The sequence below is a fragment of the Melanotaenia boesemani genome, chromosome 23 (assembly GCF_017639745.1).
Source record: "Melanotaenia boesemani isolate fMelBoe1 chromosome 23, fMelBoe1.pri, whole genome shotgun sequence".
Lineage (NCBI taxonomy): Eukaryota > Metazoa > Chordata > Actinopteri > Atheriniformes > Melanotaeniidae > Melanotaenia > Melanotaenia boesemani.
Window position 1 is genome coordinate 15,688,885 of NC_055704.1, and position 15,403 is coordinate 15,704,287.

The window sequence follows — 15,403 nt, forward strand, 5'->3', positions numbered from 1 at the left end:
CCTGAAATGCAAAGATGAATCACTTTTCATTCTTTAATCATTTATTGCATTTTCTTTCCCAATTTTTTCAGATTTTTTTATACAGTTCTTGTTGCTGTTTTCTGTCATAAAATCCTTTTAGCTTGGGAGATGCACTTTTAAATCAAAAAATGACCGCTAAGTGTTTCTTTTTTTCAGTTTTTTAAAAACATTTTGGCTTTCAGATAAATTTGTGGGATAGATTTATGTCTAAAACGATATATCAAACACTGTAACATGTGGAAAAACCCTAAGATTTTGTCTCAGATCCAGAGCAAGAATATCAGTAAAGATGATGTGAATCTGCAATATTTGTACCGTAACTGGATCTTAGTCAGGAAATAGGTGAAGAAAAGACACCCTTTTAAATCAGATTGAATTCCTACTGTATTGTACAGTGAATCTGTTGTCGGTGCATTCAATTTGAAATGACTTTTGATTATTGGGTATAAATATTGACATGGATGCTTTGCTTTTGTTTGCTGTATCTAATTACTTGGCTTCGCATCTCACGATGCATCCACCCTCTTTTAACTGCCATATAAAGCTGCAAAGTCAAACTATACAACATTCGCAACACCCTCTTTTTCTTTCTTCCAGACGGTATCCATTATGTGGAAGCGCTGTGCACCCTACGTGTCACCATCATCACCGATGACATGTTGACCAACAGCATCACGGTCCGTCTGGAGAACATGTCCCAAGAGCGCTTCCTCTCTCCCCTGCTCAGCCTCTTCCTTGAGGGCGTGGCAGCTGTTCTCTCCACCAAGCGGGAAGCTGTGTTTGTGTTCAATATCCAAAATGACACCGACGTGCAGGGCTCCATCCTCAACGTAACCTTTTCTGCGCTGCAGCCTGGAGGAGTGCCGGGTAAAGGAACGTTTTTCCCATCTGAGGAGCTGCAGGAGCAGATCTACCTCAACAGGACGCTGCTCAGGCTCATATCTTCTCAAGAGGTAACACGCCAGTGAAAACTCAAATTAGCATTTTAAAGGACTGAATAACTGTGTGATATTAATGTGACAAAAATTTTGTTGTCCTTCCAGGTGTTGCCGTTTGATGATAACATCTGTCTGCGGGAGCCCTGTGAGAACTACATGAAGTGTGTGTCTGTGCTGAAATTCGACAGCTCTCCTCCGTTCATTGCCTCTGACACTGTTCTGTTTCGGCCCATCCACCCCATAAATGGGCTGCGGTGCCGCTGTCCGGTCGGTTTCACTGGAGACTACTGCGAGACCGAGATTGACCTCTGCTATTCAGGGCCGTGCAAGAACAACGGGAAGTGCCGCAGCCGAGAGGGTGGATACACCTGCGAGTGCCTGGAAGACTTTACAGGTGAGTTAACCACTCTCAAATATGCATATATTTTCATCTTTATTAAGCCAAAATAGCTTTTCTGCTTTGAAAAATCAAGCAGCTTTTCCCTAAAATGATTTATTTAGCCTTTCACAGTGGTTTAAATAACTGGAACAAAACAGCAAAACCACTCTGGCAGGTTATAAAAGCACTCACCACCTATTGTTGTAACTTGAGGTTGACCCCAGTGCAGGAAGATAACGCGTGCTTTGTATTCCTATCTGCACACCTACATCTACACAGTGTAGCAGATTTATTGCAGTACATAATGCTGTAGGTGAGTGGAATGCAGACAGCACTGGTCAGACCAGATACTTCTTGATGACTAAAGTAAACGTAAATTGGTTAAAAGTTCAAAGTGCTATGTCTTTATCATCTTTATTGAGAAATAGTAAACCAGCTTATGGAGTTGATAAGGATTATAAATTTCAAAACTAAACCATCTAGGCTCAACTGATCAGTAATGAATTAAGGATACTGTAATTATTTTTTTAAACAGTGGGACAATGATGGGAGAATAGCCTGACAGAAATAACAGGGCTATAGTTCTTGTCAGTTGGTCCCTCTTTATTTAATTTTTTGTTATCTGACCCACAAGTGTTAGGTTTTTGTTTTAGCTGCAAACCACCACTATAATCCCTGGTGTTTGCAGATTAGCAGGCATGAATTTTAGAGCAAATATCCAGAATTCCAGTGTTAGCTTCGAGCTAGTATACCATCAAGAGCATCTAGAGTCATGTGGAAAATGATTTTCTCTGAAATAACCACAAAAATCAAGGCTGAAGGCTTTTCTTAATGGACAAAATGCTTTTTAACTGCTTTGAGAAATGGTTTTAAAGCAGCAATACTAAACTTTGTAGACTTTTGGACTGTGGCGCCCCCTAATGAAGACTAATTTGGCATCCGTCTTGCATTCAGGCTCTTCTCTTAGATCTTTCCAGTCCGATGTAGACTCTTATTTTATCTTTTGCTCTCTTTCTTTTCTCTTTGACAATGTTCTTGTGGGTTTCTTTCCCATATCAGCTCAAAACAGCTAGTGTGTTGATATCCAGTTGCTAGCATGGGACACGGTGCTGTAAAGCAAAGACAAAGCTGTCTGAGCTGGAATATTTAATCAATATCAGTGTGCCATCAAAACAAGTCAGAAGCACAAAGTTTCAAGGTTGGAAGCTTAAGTAGTATTTCTTCAACTTCTTGTCCCTGTGGTGGTTCATTGTTCTTTTTTATTGAAGTTTGGTCATGAAGATGATAGATACATGGTACTTACAGTTGGTCTTTGAGCACATAAAACGCTACATAGTCATGTTAACTAGGTTTAAAAGTGAACATGCATTAGATGTGAGTCAGATCTTGAAAAAATGCAATATCAAGCATCTGTAGTTTGTTAAAATTTTGTGTAGTTTATCCTAGCTTATTAACCTGGGTTAAACTGCCAGCTATATTTGCCAGCTAGTTATTGCAACTGCACTGCATTCATGTGGCAGATGAGCTGTGGGAAGACTTGCAAGCTTCATTGTTCCCACTAAAATCACTTTTTGAAATATTTCCCAATGTCAGTGATCTTCCTCCCATACTTCCCCCTTGAACATTTGATACCCGATTGTCTCTACTAGGCTGTCTCTCCCTAACAGTGGGACTGTGACAGCCCTCATGCCTCCTCTCCGTCCGTCTCATCCAGCACTCTCTCCTCTCTTTCTCTTCCTCTACCTTATCTGATGTAATTACCTGATTATACCTACCTTTGTCACTCACAGGGCTTCTCGCCTCCTTCTCCCACCACCCATACCCATCTTCTCCGCTAACCCATCATATTTCCCTTCCATTTCTGCATCCCCTCTTTGAAGGTCACAGTTCACCTCAGATAGTCAGGGCCCATCAGGGACCATTATGGCACCGATGACAGCAGGGGCCCGTTCTGTCCTCCTTGGGTTTCCTACATTACAGGGAAACAGATCCTTATAATTCCCCCTCGCAAAAAAGGATTATATTGAGGAGAGAAAGGCCATTAGCTGGTTCCAGACTGTGGTGTTGGGGTCTATGTGTGCTCAGGATGAAGAGATCTTGTCTGGATAGCAGGTTGATGCGGCACCTTTAGAAAATATTACTGTCAGAAAGAGGTCTGAGGAATTTAAATGAGCCACATCAGGAAGCTGGAGTCAGCTAGCTAAGCTTTGGACAAAGCTACATCTACATGGCCATTAAAGAGGAATTTCCCATGCTGGGAATTCAACCCTAGTTTCTGAGCATTTCCTGACTGACTTTATTAAACTCACTCCATAGAACCTTATCATATAAACAAACCACTGAAGCAACTGGAATTAGTTTACTTTGATAAATTGGCCAAAAAGGTTTGATTTCTGCACAATACCAGTTTGTTAATTGCAGGTCCATCATCTTTTCCACTTTGCTTTCTCCATCTCTTCCCTTCTCCATTTAATTTCCCTGTTTTTAACAAAGAAAACAGAAACTAACCAGGATAAACTAGCAAGTGTCCAGGAACAGGATGATGTGCTCTCATTCCAGCATGCAACATGGCATGATGCATTCTTTTAGATAAAACTTCAAAAGTACAGTTTTCAACATCCATTCAAACATGAAGCTCTTTTACAGCACTAAGCTAAATTTACATTTCATTTATGTAACCAGCAACCCCCTGTACAATCTCCCAGAGGCATCTTGTTGGCAGCATGTAGCAATCTTTGTGAAGTCAGTTATTCTTAATTTATAGGAGGGAAATGGGTGATAAAAGTTGTAGACATCCAAACTGCAAATCAATCAATTTTCAATCAAATCTTAATGTTTAAATTATTGGTGTTCTTTCAGATTTCAGCAGGATTACCAGATTTCAGTAGCACAATTTACTACACCAGTGTCTGTGATATATAAAAGTATCTAAAGTGGTCTGATTTTAGCAAGAAATATTCATGCAAAAAGAAGGTTATGACAAGCAGTGGAATCATGTCTAGTGCTTACTGGGAAGGCAAATGTTATTCCAGGCATTTCTAATTGAAGCCGAAGTTGAAGAGGGTGAGGTGAAGTGGGTTCAGATTCAAATTAAACTACTCAGAAATAAACAGGAATGCAGTTCATTCATTGAGGAGGGGAGTGATATTAAGAAGTATTTGGCTGATCGACCATTACTTGATGTTATCAGCATTAATTCAGCCATGGATTTATTTAATGAAGGAATGTTTGATCCTGTGTGTTATCATTTCTCTTTCTGTCTTTCTTATCATCTGTATTTTCTCCATTCATGGTCAAATAACTTTAGAGTTTAGACCAACACTCCCTTTAAAAGGCCTATAAACATGCCTTTAGCAGTGTTGCTCATGTTTAGATAGAGACAAGTTTTCTCAAACTGCTGTTTCAACAACTCCATAAGCAGACAGCGTTGCATTTAACCAGCAGAATTAACGAGGAGGCCATGAGAGAGTTTTATATATGAGCTTGACTGATAATCAAAGGCATCTTATGAAAACAAGTAGATTCCAAACAAGCTTGAAGTCTGCATTTCAGTCAACAGTGAACAGCATGCTTCACAGAGAAGATAAAATGATGACAAATTGATGAGATGTTATCATGCTACTGTTATTGACCGTCTACATTGTGCTGCATGTCATCCCAGATCGACAGCTTATACACACAGACAACTTGGTGTTGCCTTACAGTGTAGCCTATAGATGGGGAAGCAGTGCTCTGAAATTGTGTTAACTAGCATCCCCCCTTTTTGGCATTTTTTTTCCTGTAGGCGAGCATTGTGAGCTGAATGCTTCTTCAGGCCGGTGTGTGCCGGGTGTGTGTAAGAATGGTGGCAAGTGTGTCAACCGGCTTGTGGGTGGTTTCATGTGCCAGTGTCCACCAGGGGAGTATGAAAAACCCTACTGTGAGATGACCACCCGCAGCTTCCCTGGTCATTCCTTCATCACCTTCAGAGGACTACGGCAAAGGTTCCACTTCACCATCTCCTTCATGTAAGATATTTTTCTTCTTCCCTTCTGGCCAATGATGTAAAACCTTCTTGGTGATATTTTAAAAATCCATTTCAGCAGCATAAAGTGCACAGTGCACAACACAGATGCTCTTCATATACATTGATTGTAAAGAGTGTTTGTTTAGGTAACTGTTTCCTTTCTATTAACTCCAACCACTCTGACTATTGTTTTGTGTTTCTGCTATGAATTTGACATTCCTATCCACAGAATTACAGCTTAGTGGATGTTTGTTTTTTTAACTATTCTTTGTAAACCCTGGCAGTAAAAATAAACAGTGTGTGAAATAGCCAAACTAGCCTTTTTGGAGTCAGCATTCAAACCACATTCCTTTAAATTTTGATTTGGTCTTGAGTTTGGTTTAAACTTGACTATGTTCTCTTGAGCATGCCTACATACCTAAATAAATGTTTCTGTCATGTGACTGAATGATTAAAGATGTCCTTTAATGAGCAGGATGAACAGGTGAACTTCACAAAGCAGCTAATTAGTTTAGCTTGCTAATAGTAGTTAAATAAGCTAATATTAGCTCAGCTGCAAAAAAACATGCCTTTCTTTATTATTTTTTTCCCTCTATCATATCCATATTTGTCACTTTTTTATTTTCCAAAAACAAACACTTTAGGTCTCTGGAAAAGGAACTAGTTACCAGCATAATATTTATGTCTGGGACTTAAAGACTGATGTTAGCTAGTTAATTGGATATGCTAATTATTGCAGCTAAGGAGAAAGATTTATAGAAATTGTTATAAAATAGTGAGTATAGTTTTTTAATACGGGATAGCATGTAGGTCTTTATAACTCATTAAATATTTAGCATTTTAAAAGAGTATTTTAAAAAATTTAAATTTCAACAGGACAAGCACCAATCTGTAACACAAGCTAATGAATGTTGCTCGCTAGTTTGATAACCTTCTGCTAGCTCAGTGGCTGAAATCATCTGCCTGGTTTTTATTGTTTCCAGCTAACCTAAAACAAAACTAGTAAAACTTTTAAAAAGAGACAAGATTTTTACACACCTAATATTAATAGGCCTATAGATCTCAAGCTAAAAGTTACACATTCATAGTTAGCTGGACATGCTCATTTTTGCAGCTAAGCAAACATAAGGAAAAACATTTCCACTCCAAAAAACTGAATATTCATCTAGACTTGTTTCTCATGTTAAGTATGGTGTTTTAAAGGTTATTTCTATTAATTTTTTTTTCGCAAACACAAGTAAGTATGCAGTGTTCATAGAAAAATGTAACTTTAACACGGTTGAGTTCAGTGAACTAAAACGTGCGATGGGACGTGCCGAGACACGTACACATTTTCATTGTGTCTTTGTTCCCTCTTCTGAATACACATGCACACAAGCATATAGAAGACTGTGCACTCTGCATGTAAATGTGCCATTTTTTACTCAAACAGACTAAAACTGCTGGAGGATATGTAACCCAGTTCAAGTATTTTGCACCAAGATAGAAGTTGAAGGTTATGACAAACAAAACTTTAATACCTTTTGTTTCCAGTTATAATTGATGTGAGCCTCATGGTGCAAATTCATCAACATCACGGTGAGAAAGGTTTGGAGTGGGGTGAAAACAGGAAAGGCTGCGTGATGAGTTTCCCTTATCAGTGTTTGGTTACAGCTATCCTGACTTCCTGCCTTCCTGGCCTCACTGGCATCTGTCTGCTGACTTCTGTGCCCTCACCTTATACTCCAAACACTGGCACTAGCAACCACATATCTGATCTTTGTACCTTTGTGGAACACACATCAATAGGTGATGCCTAGTGGGTACTACTCATACATCTTTTAAGGCAGGGGGATGGTTTCCTCTATGCAGTGCACATCCTTTTACACACTTTCCTTGGCAAGAGATTTTTCCTCAAGGGCTCCTCAGTCTGTTATCATAAAGCTATCTACAAGGTCTTGAACCTTTCGGTTATGGTCTGTTTGAGTTGGGAAGGTGCTCAGAATTGTGAGAGGAAATGTGAACATAGAGCAATAGAAAACAGGCATAGTTCATTCAGTCTATTCAGTGACACAAATCTGAATGTTTGCTTTTTTTTGGTTTAAGTGTGACTTTTTATCAACTAAAACATCTGAAATCCATGTGCCCCTGCAGGTTTGCTACAAGAGAAAGGAATGCTCTACTTCTCTACAATGGCAGGTTCAATGAGAAACATGACTTCATTGCCCTGGAGATCATCGCTGAACAGATTCAGCTCACTTTTTCTGGAGGTTAGGCCCTTTAATTTGTGTTTGCTTTCCTATGTATGTCATTACCACTTGAAGTAATTGCGTATATCAGGGCATTGTAAGCAGAATACTTCAGATGTGAATACAATTTATCTAAAGTGACTTTCAAAAAGACCTGGTTAAATTGTTCTTATCAATGTTTGCTTTCTTTTAATAAGGGTATGTTGTTTTGTGAGTGAGTGTAACTATCAAAATGTACCAGTTTAAACACAATTGTGAGAAAAAGAAAGTGTATACTCCTATAAAAGTCCTTTCTAGATTTTAAAACTAAATAAACACAATCAAAGTTAAAGTTCATGACACTGCAATTAGTAAAAGACTGAACAGGTATGAGTTGTTTGGGAGGGTTGCCAGAGGAAAGCCTCTTCTCTCTAAAAAAGAGCAGAGGTTTGGCTTACGTTTGCAAAGTTGAATTTGAATAAACCACAAAACTTGTGAAGCAATATCCTGTGAATAGAGAAGATTAGCATATCAGCACAAACACATGATACCACCTGTCAAGTATTCTGGAGTCAATTATTAGAACATCTATCTGACAGCTAAAGTTTGCCTGAAACTGGTCTTGAAACAGGGCAGTTATCCCAAATTTATTTATTTTTATTTATTTATTTTAAAATCTGCAGCAACAAGTCTGAACAAGCAAAGTATGGATGTGTTGCAATGACCTCAAATCAACTGAAATGTGTATGTGTGGATTTTAAGTGGGCTGTGCATTCGCAAATGTTTGCAAACCTCAATGAACTGAAATAATTTGTAAAGAAGAGTGGACCAAACTGCTTTACAATGATGTGAGACACTGATAATGTCATACAGAAAATTATTACTTTAGGTTTGGCTTCTAAGTGTTTTTTATATGCTGTTTTTGCATTTAAGCTTCATTTTTGCTAAATAGATTATTATATGGTATAATATGTTCTGAGGTTGTATTTACCTACTGTGGCAAATTGTGGATATAAATCTTCAATATGAAAGATTGAATTTTCTTTTTCACATGACGGCGTGCATATCTCTGTGTAAATAGGTAAAAGGGATAGATGTGGGATTCAGCTCCCAGACTAACTAAGGATAGCCCAGTCATTTAAGTCCCAATAATGCCTCTACAACACACATACACTAAATCCCACAAGCAAAGTAACACAGATAAACACAGATTAATAGAATTTTTTCAAAGCATTCATTCACACTAAATATGAACATGCATACTCGCTCAAGTGTAATCCCACATACGCCCTCAGTCATTGTTAATACTGGCAACTGTTGAATTGTAGATCAAACACACATTCTTTGGGGTGGCTACTGTTGTTTTCAGACTTGGGTCACTTTCCCATGGCACCATACAGGGAGGAATCCAGTTTAATATGATTATGTTGGGTGAAGCCGGTTTGGGACAGAAGCCAATTCCTGGTGCCTTAATTCAGCATTTTCAACATTTTAAAAAGACTAAATACATGAATCATCAACTGCAATACTTCTAGTAATATTTAACTTTTTTTTTTCTTTGTTACATCTACAATGTAGGACATCACTACTTTCACATGCGCTCTTGCAAAGACACGGAGACACTACTAGTCAGTGTTGAACTAGTGTTTGCTAATTTCCAGCACAATAAATTTTTCTGCAGGCTGCTCCTGCCCTTGACAAACAGAGTAAACCCTCAGTAAATCTGACACTGTTGTGCTCTACAGTCTTCTCACTCTGAGCCGTTAAAGCCACACATTGATACGAGCTTTCTTAACAGTTGATTGATGTTCTTTGTGTGTTTGTGCATGTTACGATAATTTACCTATTAAGGTGACTTATTAACAGTGTGGATAGTGTTCAGTGTGTTAATTGTTGAATATGTTGAATTTCTGAGCGCCTCTCGTCTTATTTAGTTATTCTTTCTCTTATACGTGAAAAGTTCAATTCAGGGGTGTTCTTGCATCCTTTTTCCCACCTGTTTGCTTAGAATTGCAAAGACTGTTATTGGATTAAAGAAAAAAACAACAAGTTTTACCTGATTTCTGCACAATGTGGCTACATCACAGTGCTGACATATCACTGAGGAGATATGTCCTGCAATGCAAGTTGAGGAAGCTCAACAATCAGTTCCCAGTTTGTTCCAACAGTAGCCAGTTTTCCTTATCCTGAAGAGAAAACTGTGATGGCAACAATTGGGGTGTATTTTTCAGTATGATCACAGTGTACAAACCTTCCTCTTTGATCACAGGAGCTTCGTTCTGGAAACACAGTTTTGTTAGAATAAAGTAAATGCATAAAAGTTACATCTATGCTTCTTCCCCATTCAGTTTCCCCTCTCTTCACTCCTCTCATCTTTATTTATCTTTACATCATCCAGGTGAGCGAAAAACCACGGTGTCTCCGTACATCCCAGGTGGGGTCAGTGATGGCCAGTGGCACACTGTCCAGCTCCATTACTACAACAGGGTAAGGAATGTTATCAACTGACTGCGCCGCGCTTCTGTTTCTTCTATTCTTCCCTTTCCAGTTTAATTTTAGTTTTCAATATTTCCCCTTTAGTACCAGCAAACAGAAGATGGGGTTTTACTGCATGTTGACTTTTCTTTTTTTTTTTTTTTTTTTTTGCTTTGCAGATTTTGCAGCTTTATTATGAGGAAGTGTAATTTATTATATATGCACAGTTCATATCATTTAGTGATCATATTATTATTATTATCCAGTGCTGATAGTGAATGAGCTAAGGAGGTGTATTGTGGGAGTTTTGTGTGTGAAATATGTTTTGTTTGAAGTTACTAAAGAAACTGACCTTGACTGTTGAGTCATGAGATTATCTTAAAAGAGAAGGTTTGACTCTACTTCAGTCAATTAGCTCACTTTCTTTGAAAGAAGCACTGGCACCTTACTTCAGTTTTAGGGGTCAGACATTCACTGACTGTATCCTTCTTCTACATAACAAATGTAAGCATTTAAGTGCTTACTGTTTTCATATAAAGCCTGATACATAGTTATTAGAGGTCTTAGTCTAATTTTAGTTTGAAAATCTTAGTGATTTTCTAAGATGTTCTCACGACGATCTTTTTTCCTCTTTATTTAATCAGAAAAGAGGCAGCGATTATTGCAAAACCTTGCACAGGTATCATCTTCAGCTTGAGTATTATATTATAGAGGCGTACATTGCAGTCAGTAGATGGTATTATTTTCCAACAAACTTCCACAGCCTACAGGTATTGTTCTTATAACATTAAACCAGACGGGAAATAAGATAAGACTGTCCTTCAGAGGATGCACAAGCTATTGTATGGTGTCTGGCTGTTTGTTATGTTATTCAATCATCAGAATTGAAAGTTACGTTTGTTGCTTGTATCTCTGTCCAAAAAGACATACATCAGTTTGATCATTGATAAGAAATGGCAATATTGTGTGTAACAGATGAGTAACATGGCTTATGTGGCAAAGGTGTAGACCTCTAAAGATCAGTTTCACTCATTTACAGTAAGAAAAAAAAAAAAAGAAGCTAAACAAACATTCAATCTTTGTGACATGACATCAGTGTGTTCAACCGTCATGAGTCACCATGTGTTAGATGATTTGCAAACAGGTATGCATGTGCTTTGCTCGGTTTTTACAACACACCTCAATACCCTTTTGCATGCCTTTTCTTTCCTCTTTCCTTTCTGTTCACGTCTTTATGTATGTGATGCTGAAAGCTGCAGCATCACTGGTCTGACCCCAGAAAAGCATCATGTTTCAGCAGCACCTGCCTTTTGCAGTGTATTAAAGGGAGTACTCGTGTTCTTGGTCTAACACTTGCCTACAATGCACACCTTCTCATATTTCACAGGTTGTTCACCTCTTTCTTGTGTCGTTTAGAGAGCCCATAGCATACTCTGTCGCCTTGACAGGGAAGTATTCATTAAAGGTGATGAATCGGGGTGCTGTACTTTACCATGTTAGCTGCAGGGTCACATATGTATCTATTGTTTGAGGAGTATTTAGGCTGTGTCTCCCTCTCTTAAACTTCTAAACAGCATAATGATGCCACACAGACAATGGTTAAACCTGCCTTAGTGCTGCTGCAAGGCCTGCGAATACTGGTGGTATTATGTGCATGATACAGCCTGTTGGCACTGAAGGCTTCTTTGTTTTGTTTTGTCTATTAGGTTGTCAAGCGTTTGTAAGAACATCACTGTGGAAACGAGAGATTAATTGCTGCATTCTAAAAGATTTCCTGCTTCATTCCTGTTCTATGTAGTTTGCTTCTATTTATTTAGCTGTACTGATCCTATAGGCTTACTTTCTGCTGCTCTGACATGCAGACACAAGTAGTCTGCACACAAAAACACACTTGTATTACACCAGCATTATCAGTGCATTGTTGGTGTTATTGGTGTGTAAAGCAGTAGGTGGGTGCGTTCCACCAAGTCAGTCTTAAAATGGAGCAGTGATTTGTAGAGTTGGTGCCACATTCCCATAAATTAGCCCAAGGCCGATTGTGCTGACATGGGGTCAGCTTTTTCCCCCTTTTTTTCTTCATGAGCTGAATGATCAGAAGTCAGATTGACTGATGGTAATTTAATCCTGCATCAGTTGCTGGAGGGATTAGTGGAAATGTATCTGGCAGAAAGCAGTAATGTTCTCACAATGGATTAGGTGTGTTGACATGAGAATGCATGGACATGAATGAAGGGATACATATGTGTGCTGTGCATGAAAAGACACTCGCTCTTAAATTCACACACAGGCATTTGTCTTTAGGCAGGATTGCTTTCATAGCCCAGAGAGACAAGGCAGAAGATCACTGCCCTATTCTGCAACCATGATGTAATCCACATTCATGTCATGTAAACTGGAAGCTTTTATGTTGTCAAGTTGGTTAAAAAATAGTTTAGTTAAGATGGATAATAAATATTGTAAAAAGAAGTTATAGAAACTAATAGCAAACCTTAAACTGCAGCTGAGATTTTTAGACCATCTAAATGAAAACGTATTGCTCCAGACAAACATGTCATGCTGTCAAGTTCAGCTTCTTCATATTAAAAACTACCAGACAACAGTTTTGCACTACTACTATCTTAAAATTGTGTTAGTTGGTTGACGTGTCTTATTTGAAAAACTAAATAAGGCCAACACAGTCAAACCATAAATAACACAGATGGATGTTTTGGCCCTGGTTAAGATCCTCTTGACCTTCTCTAGATGCTCATTTTTGAAGTCTAAAAATTATTGTGCAGCCAGTTTTAGTGAGGCCCTAGTTTGAATTTAACCATCTCAATACATGTCCAAGTAATCTGAGCAACTTAACCCAAAGGTTGATCAACTATCACAGGCCCCAGTTACTGTTTAACGGTCTTAACGACACACTCACACACATGCATGCATACAGCGATGGTGATTTATTGTGTCAGATGATTAGGCGAGTGAAGTTGTGCAGGGTTTCATAAGTACCCCCTTTTAAAGCCGTGGCGGCTGTCCTCACAAATATCATGGTGCCTCTTTTAAAAAACAGGTCAAAGGTCAAGGGAGGGTTGGCATGACAACTGACATGGGCTGCCCATTGTTGCATTGATCGGGTTTGATTGGAAAGCTTTGTGTATGTGTGTGTGTGTCACAGTGGGTAGCAGACAAACTAAGAGTGTGTATTTGTGAATGTGTGTACTGCTTTTAGAAATTTTGCACCACAGTTTCACAGAGTAATGTCTCAATGACAGCTAAGTGTGTCAGCAATCTAAATCTAAACAGGATACACAGACATACCAGCACAGTTTAAAGAGTGTTAAGGGTATTCCTGAAGCAGCAGGAGATTTTGTCTTGGGTTTTGATGTGTTGTTTGATGTGCTACAGGAAATGATGTCTCTTGTTGCAGGAAATGATGTCATTTAGCAGGACGCATGGCAGGATGTCAGTTGTATGATAGTTGTTTGTTGAGGCACCTGGATGGCTGTTTCCACTGACTATAAACTCAGCATAATAAAAATTAATATTTATAAAAGACTTGAATCTAAACTAAATGTAAATTTTATAATTGACCTTGGAGTTTGCAGTTTAAAGAAAAATCTTAACTGACATCAATAGACATTTATTATTTGTAGCCAGTTGTTTGTGAGAGCTCCTGTTTTTTATGAGTATGACCTGCAGCCTTTTTATTTAGACATCCATGCAGCTTTGCTCAGCCAGTCCCTATTTCTTGCAGGGATTATGAGAAGAGTTTGATGTGATGTACAGAATAATGCGCAGAAGAGCAGCATAGATGCAAGAATATGTTAAAGGTTTTGCCCCTCTGATTTGTTGTGCACTGAGATGTTCTGGCTTGCAGCTGTTGCTGATGAAAACTAATATACTGATAGTTATAAATCAAATAAATGAATTAAACTTTGTCACATAAGCTGCATGATTTCAGTGTTTGGATGGCTTCATGTGAAATTGGTGATTTGAAAATCTAGAAACCTTTTTACTCAAAATCATTTCCCCTTTTTTCATGTGAAATCTCACATATGTGCTGCTTTACAGGCTTGAAGTTAGACATGTCAGTAGTGTCATGCTGGATGATGTGTGCTGTGATATTTGCAGAGAAAGTGTGTAGACAGCATTCCCAGACAGACTTAGCTGGCTCTTATCACCAGCAAGTACCGAAAGCTCACTTGTTTCTGCTCCTGCTGTTCTTCACCCAGGCCTCACTGGTGCTGTTTATATAGCACAGCTTTCATCATCAGAGCATATGTGCAAATTGTTTCACAGCATAGTGCAACATACTTTTTAATGTACTCTGAGTAAATTTTGCATTCCAACTCTGCTACATCTGTACCTTAGCCACTTAGCTGTATCTTGAAACCTGTCACTCAAATAAACACAGGTGCAGCTTGAACATACGAAATACTTTTGCAAGTGTTTTTTTAAAAACGTGTAGAAAACTTGACTGTACTTCATGTACTTCCATGCTGCAGCATACAGGACCCTCAAGTGACACCCTCTGCTGCAGCCAGCAGATCTTTAGTTTTATCTTTGCCAGCTTTTAAGCAAAAGGAATATTTTTTTTTTTTTTTTTTTAATGTTTTCATATTCTTTATTAAAGATTTGATTAAATTTGATTTAAACTCAAATACTTTCAAGTAGAGACCTAATTTACCACGGCAACAGAACATAAACAGAAAAGAAAAACAATTAGCTATTTAAGAAGAAAGCTGGAGGGGTTGGAGAGAAGTTAAAGGACTGTAAAATGCAATGACAGCATTTGTTTTAGAGTGTGTTAAGGGAGAGAGACAGATTAAGGTGGGGACAAGTGGGCAGAATGGGACTTATGACTGGAGCTGACTTCACATCGGCCTGAACAGCTGCAACGATCCAGTAATGACAAATCAAACATTTGTCACCTCATGTTTCTGTTAATATCTCTATTTTGTCTTTGCAACTTTACTTAAAGAAATCTGGTTACAGAAAATACTTTTGGCTTGTGTCTGAGAAAGTGAATTATCAGGACATATGACACAAGAAGCCACATATCTTACATATGTGCTGTAATAACAAAGCTGGAGTTGGCGAGTGAAAATAAATACAGTTAAAACCAGCTTGTTTAAAGCTGCTGTTTAATTTTAGAAGTTTGTTTTTTCTTTGATCATACTGGTCTTCATCGTAAGACTGATTCTGAAAGTCTTCTGTGTGTGCTGTAAAATAAACAGGCTCTTATCCTCTTCTTTGTGTTTCTTTGTCTCTTTGTTGATGTTTGAGAATTTATTGGGTTCACAGTAGTTAGTCTACTTACACACACACATACACACACACACACACAGAGGGTTACATGTGGGCTGACAATAGATTAAAATATACTCTTAAGAGC

At 38.4% G+C, this 15,403-nt stretch overlaps 1 protein-coding gene across 5 annotated transcripts in view; it reads left to right on the forward strand.

Annotated features, from left to right (window-relative positions):
• The window catches only part of celsr1a (cadherin EGF LAG seven-pass G-type receptor 1a), a 90,154-nt gene that overhangs the window by 41,814 nt on the left and 32,937 nt on the right, over positions 1 to 15,403 (forward strand). For all 5 annotated transcript variants that reach the window (XM_041977832.1, XM_041977830.1, XM_041977833.1 and 2 more), the window contains exons 2-6: positions 619 to 974; positions 1,065 to 1,353; positions 5,123 to 5,345; positions 7,478 to 7,593; positions 9,950 to 10,038. In XM_041977832.1, coding sequence (XP_041833766.1) covers positions 619 to 974; positions 1,065 to 1,353; positions 5,123 to 5,345; positions 7,478 to 7,593; positions 9,950 to 10,038 — 1,073 coding nt within the window. The remainder of the gene's footprint in view (positions 1 to 618; positions 975 to 1,064; positions 1,354 to 5,122; positions 5,346 to 7,477; positions 7,594 to 9,949; positions 10,039 to 15,403) is intronic.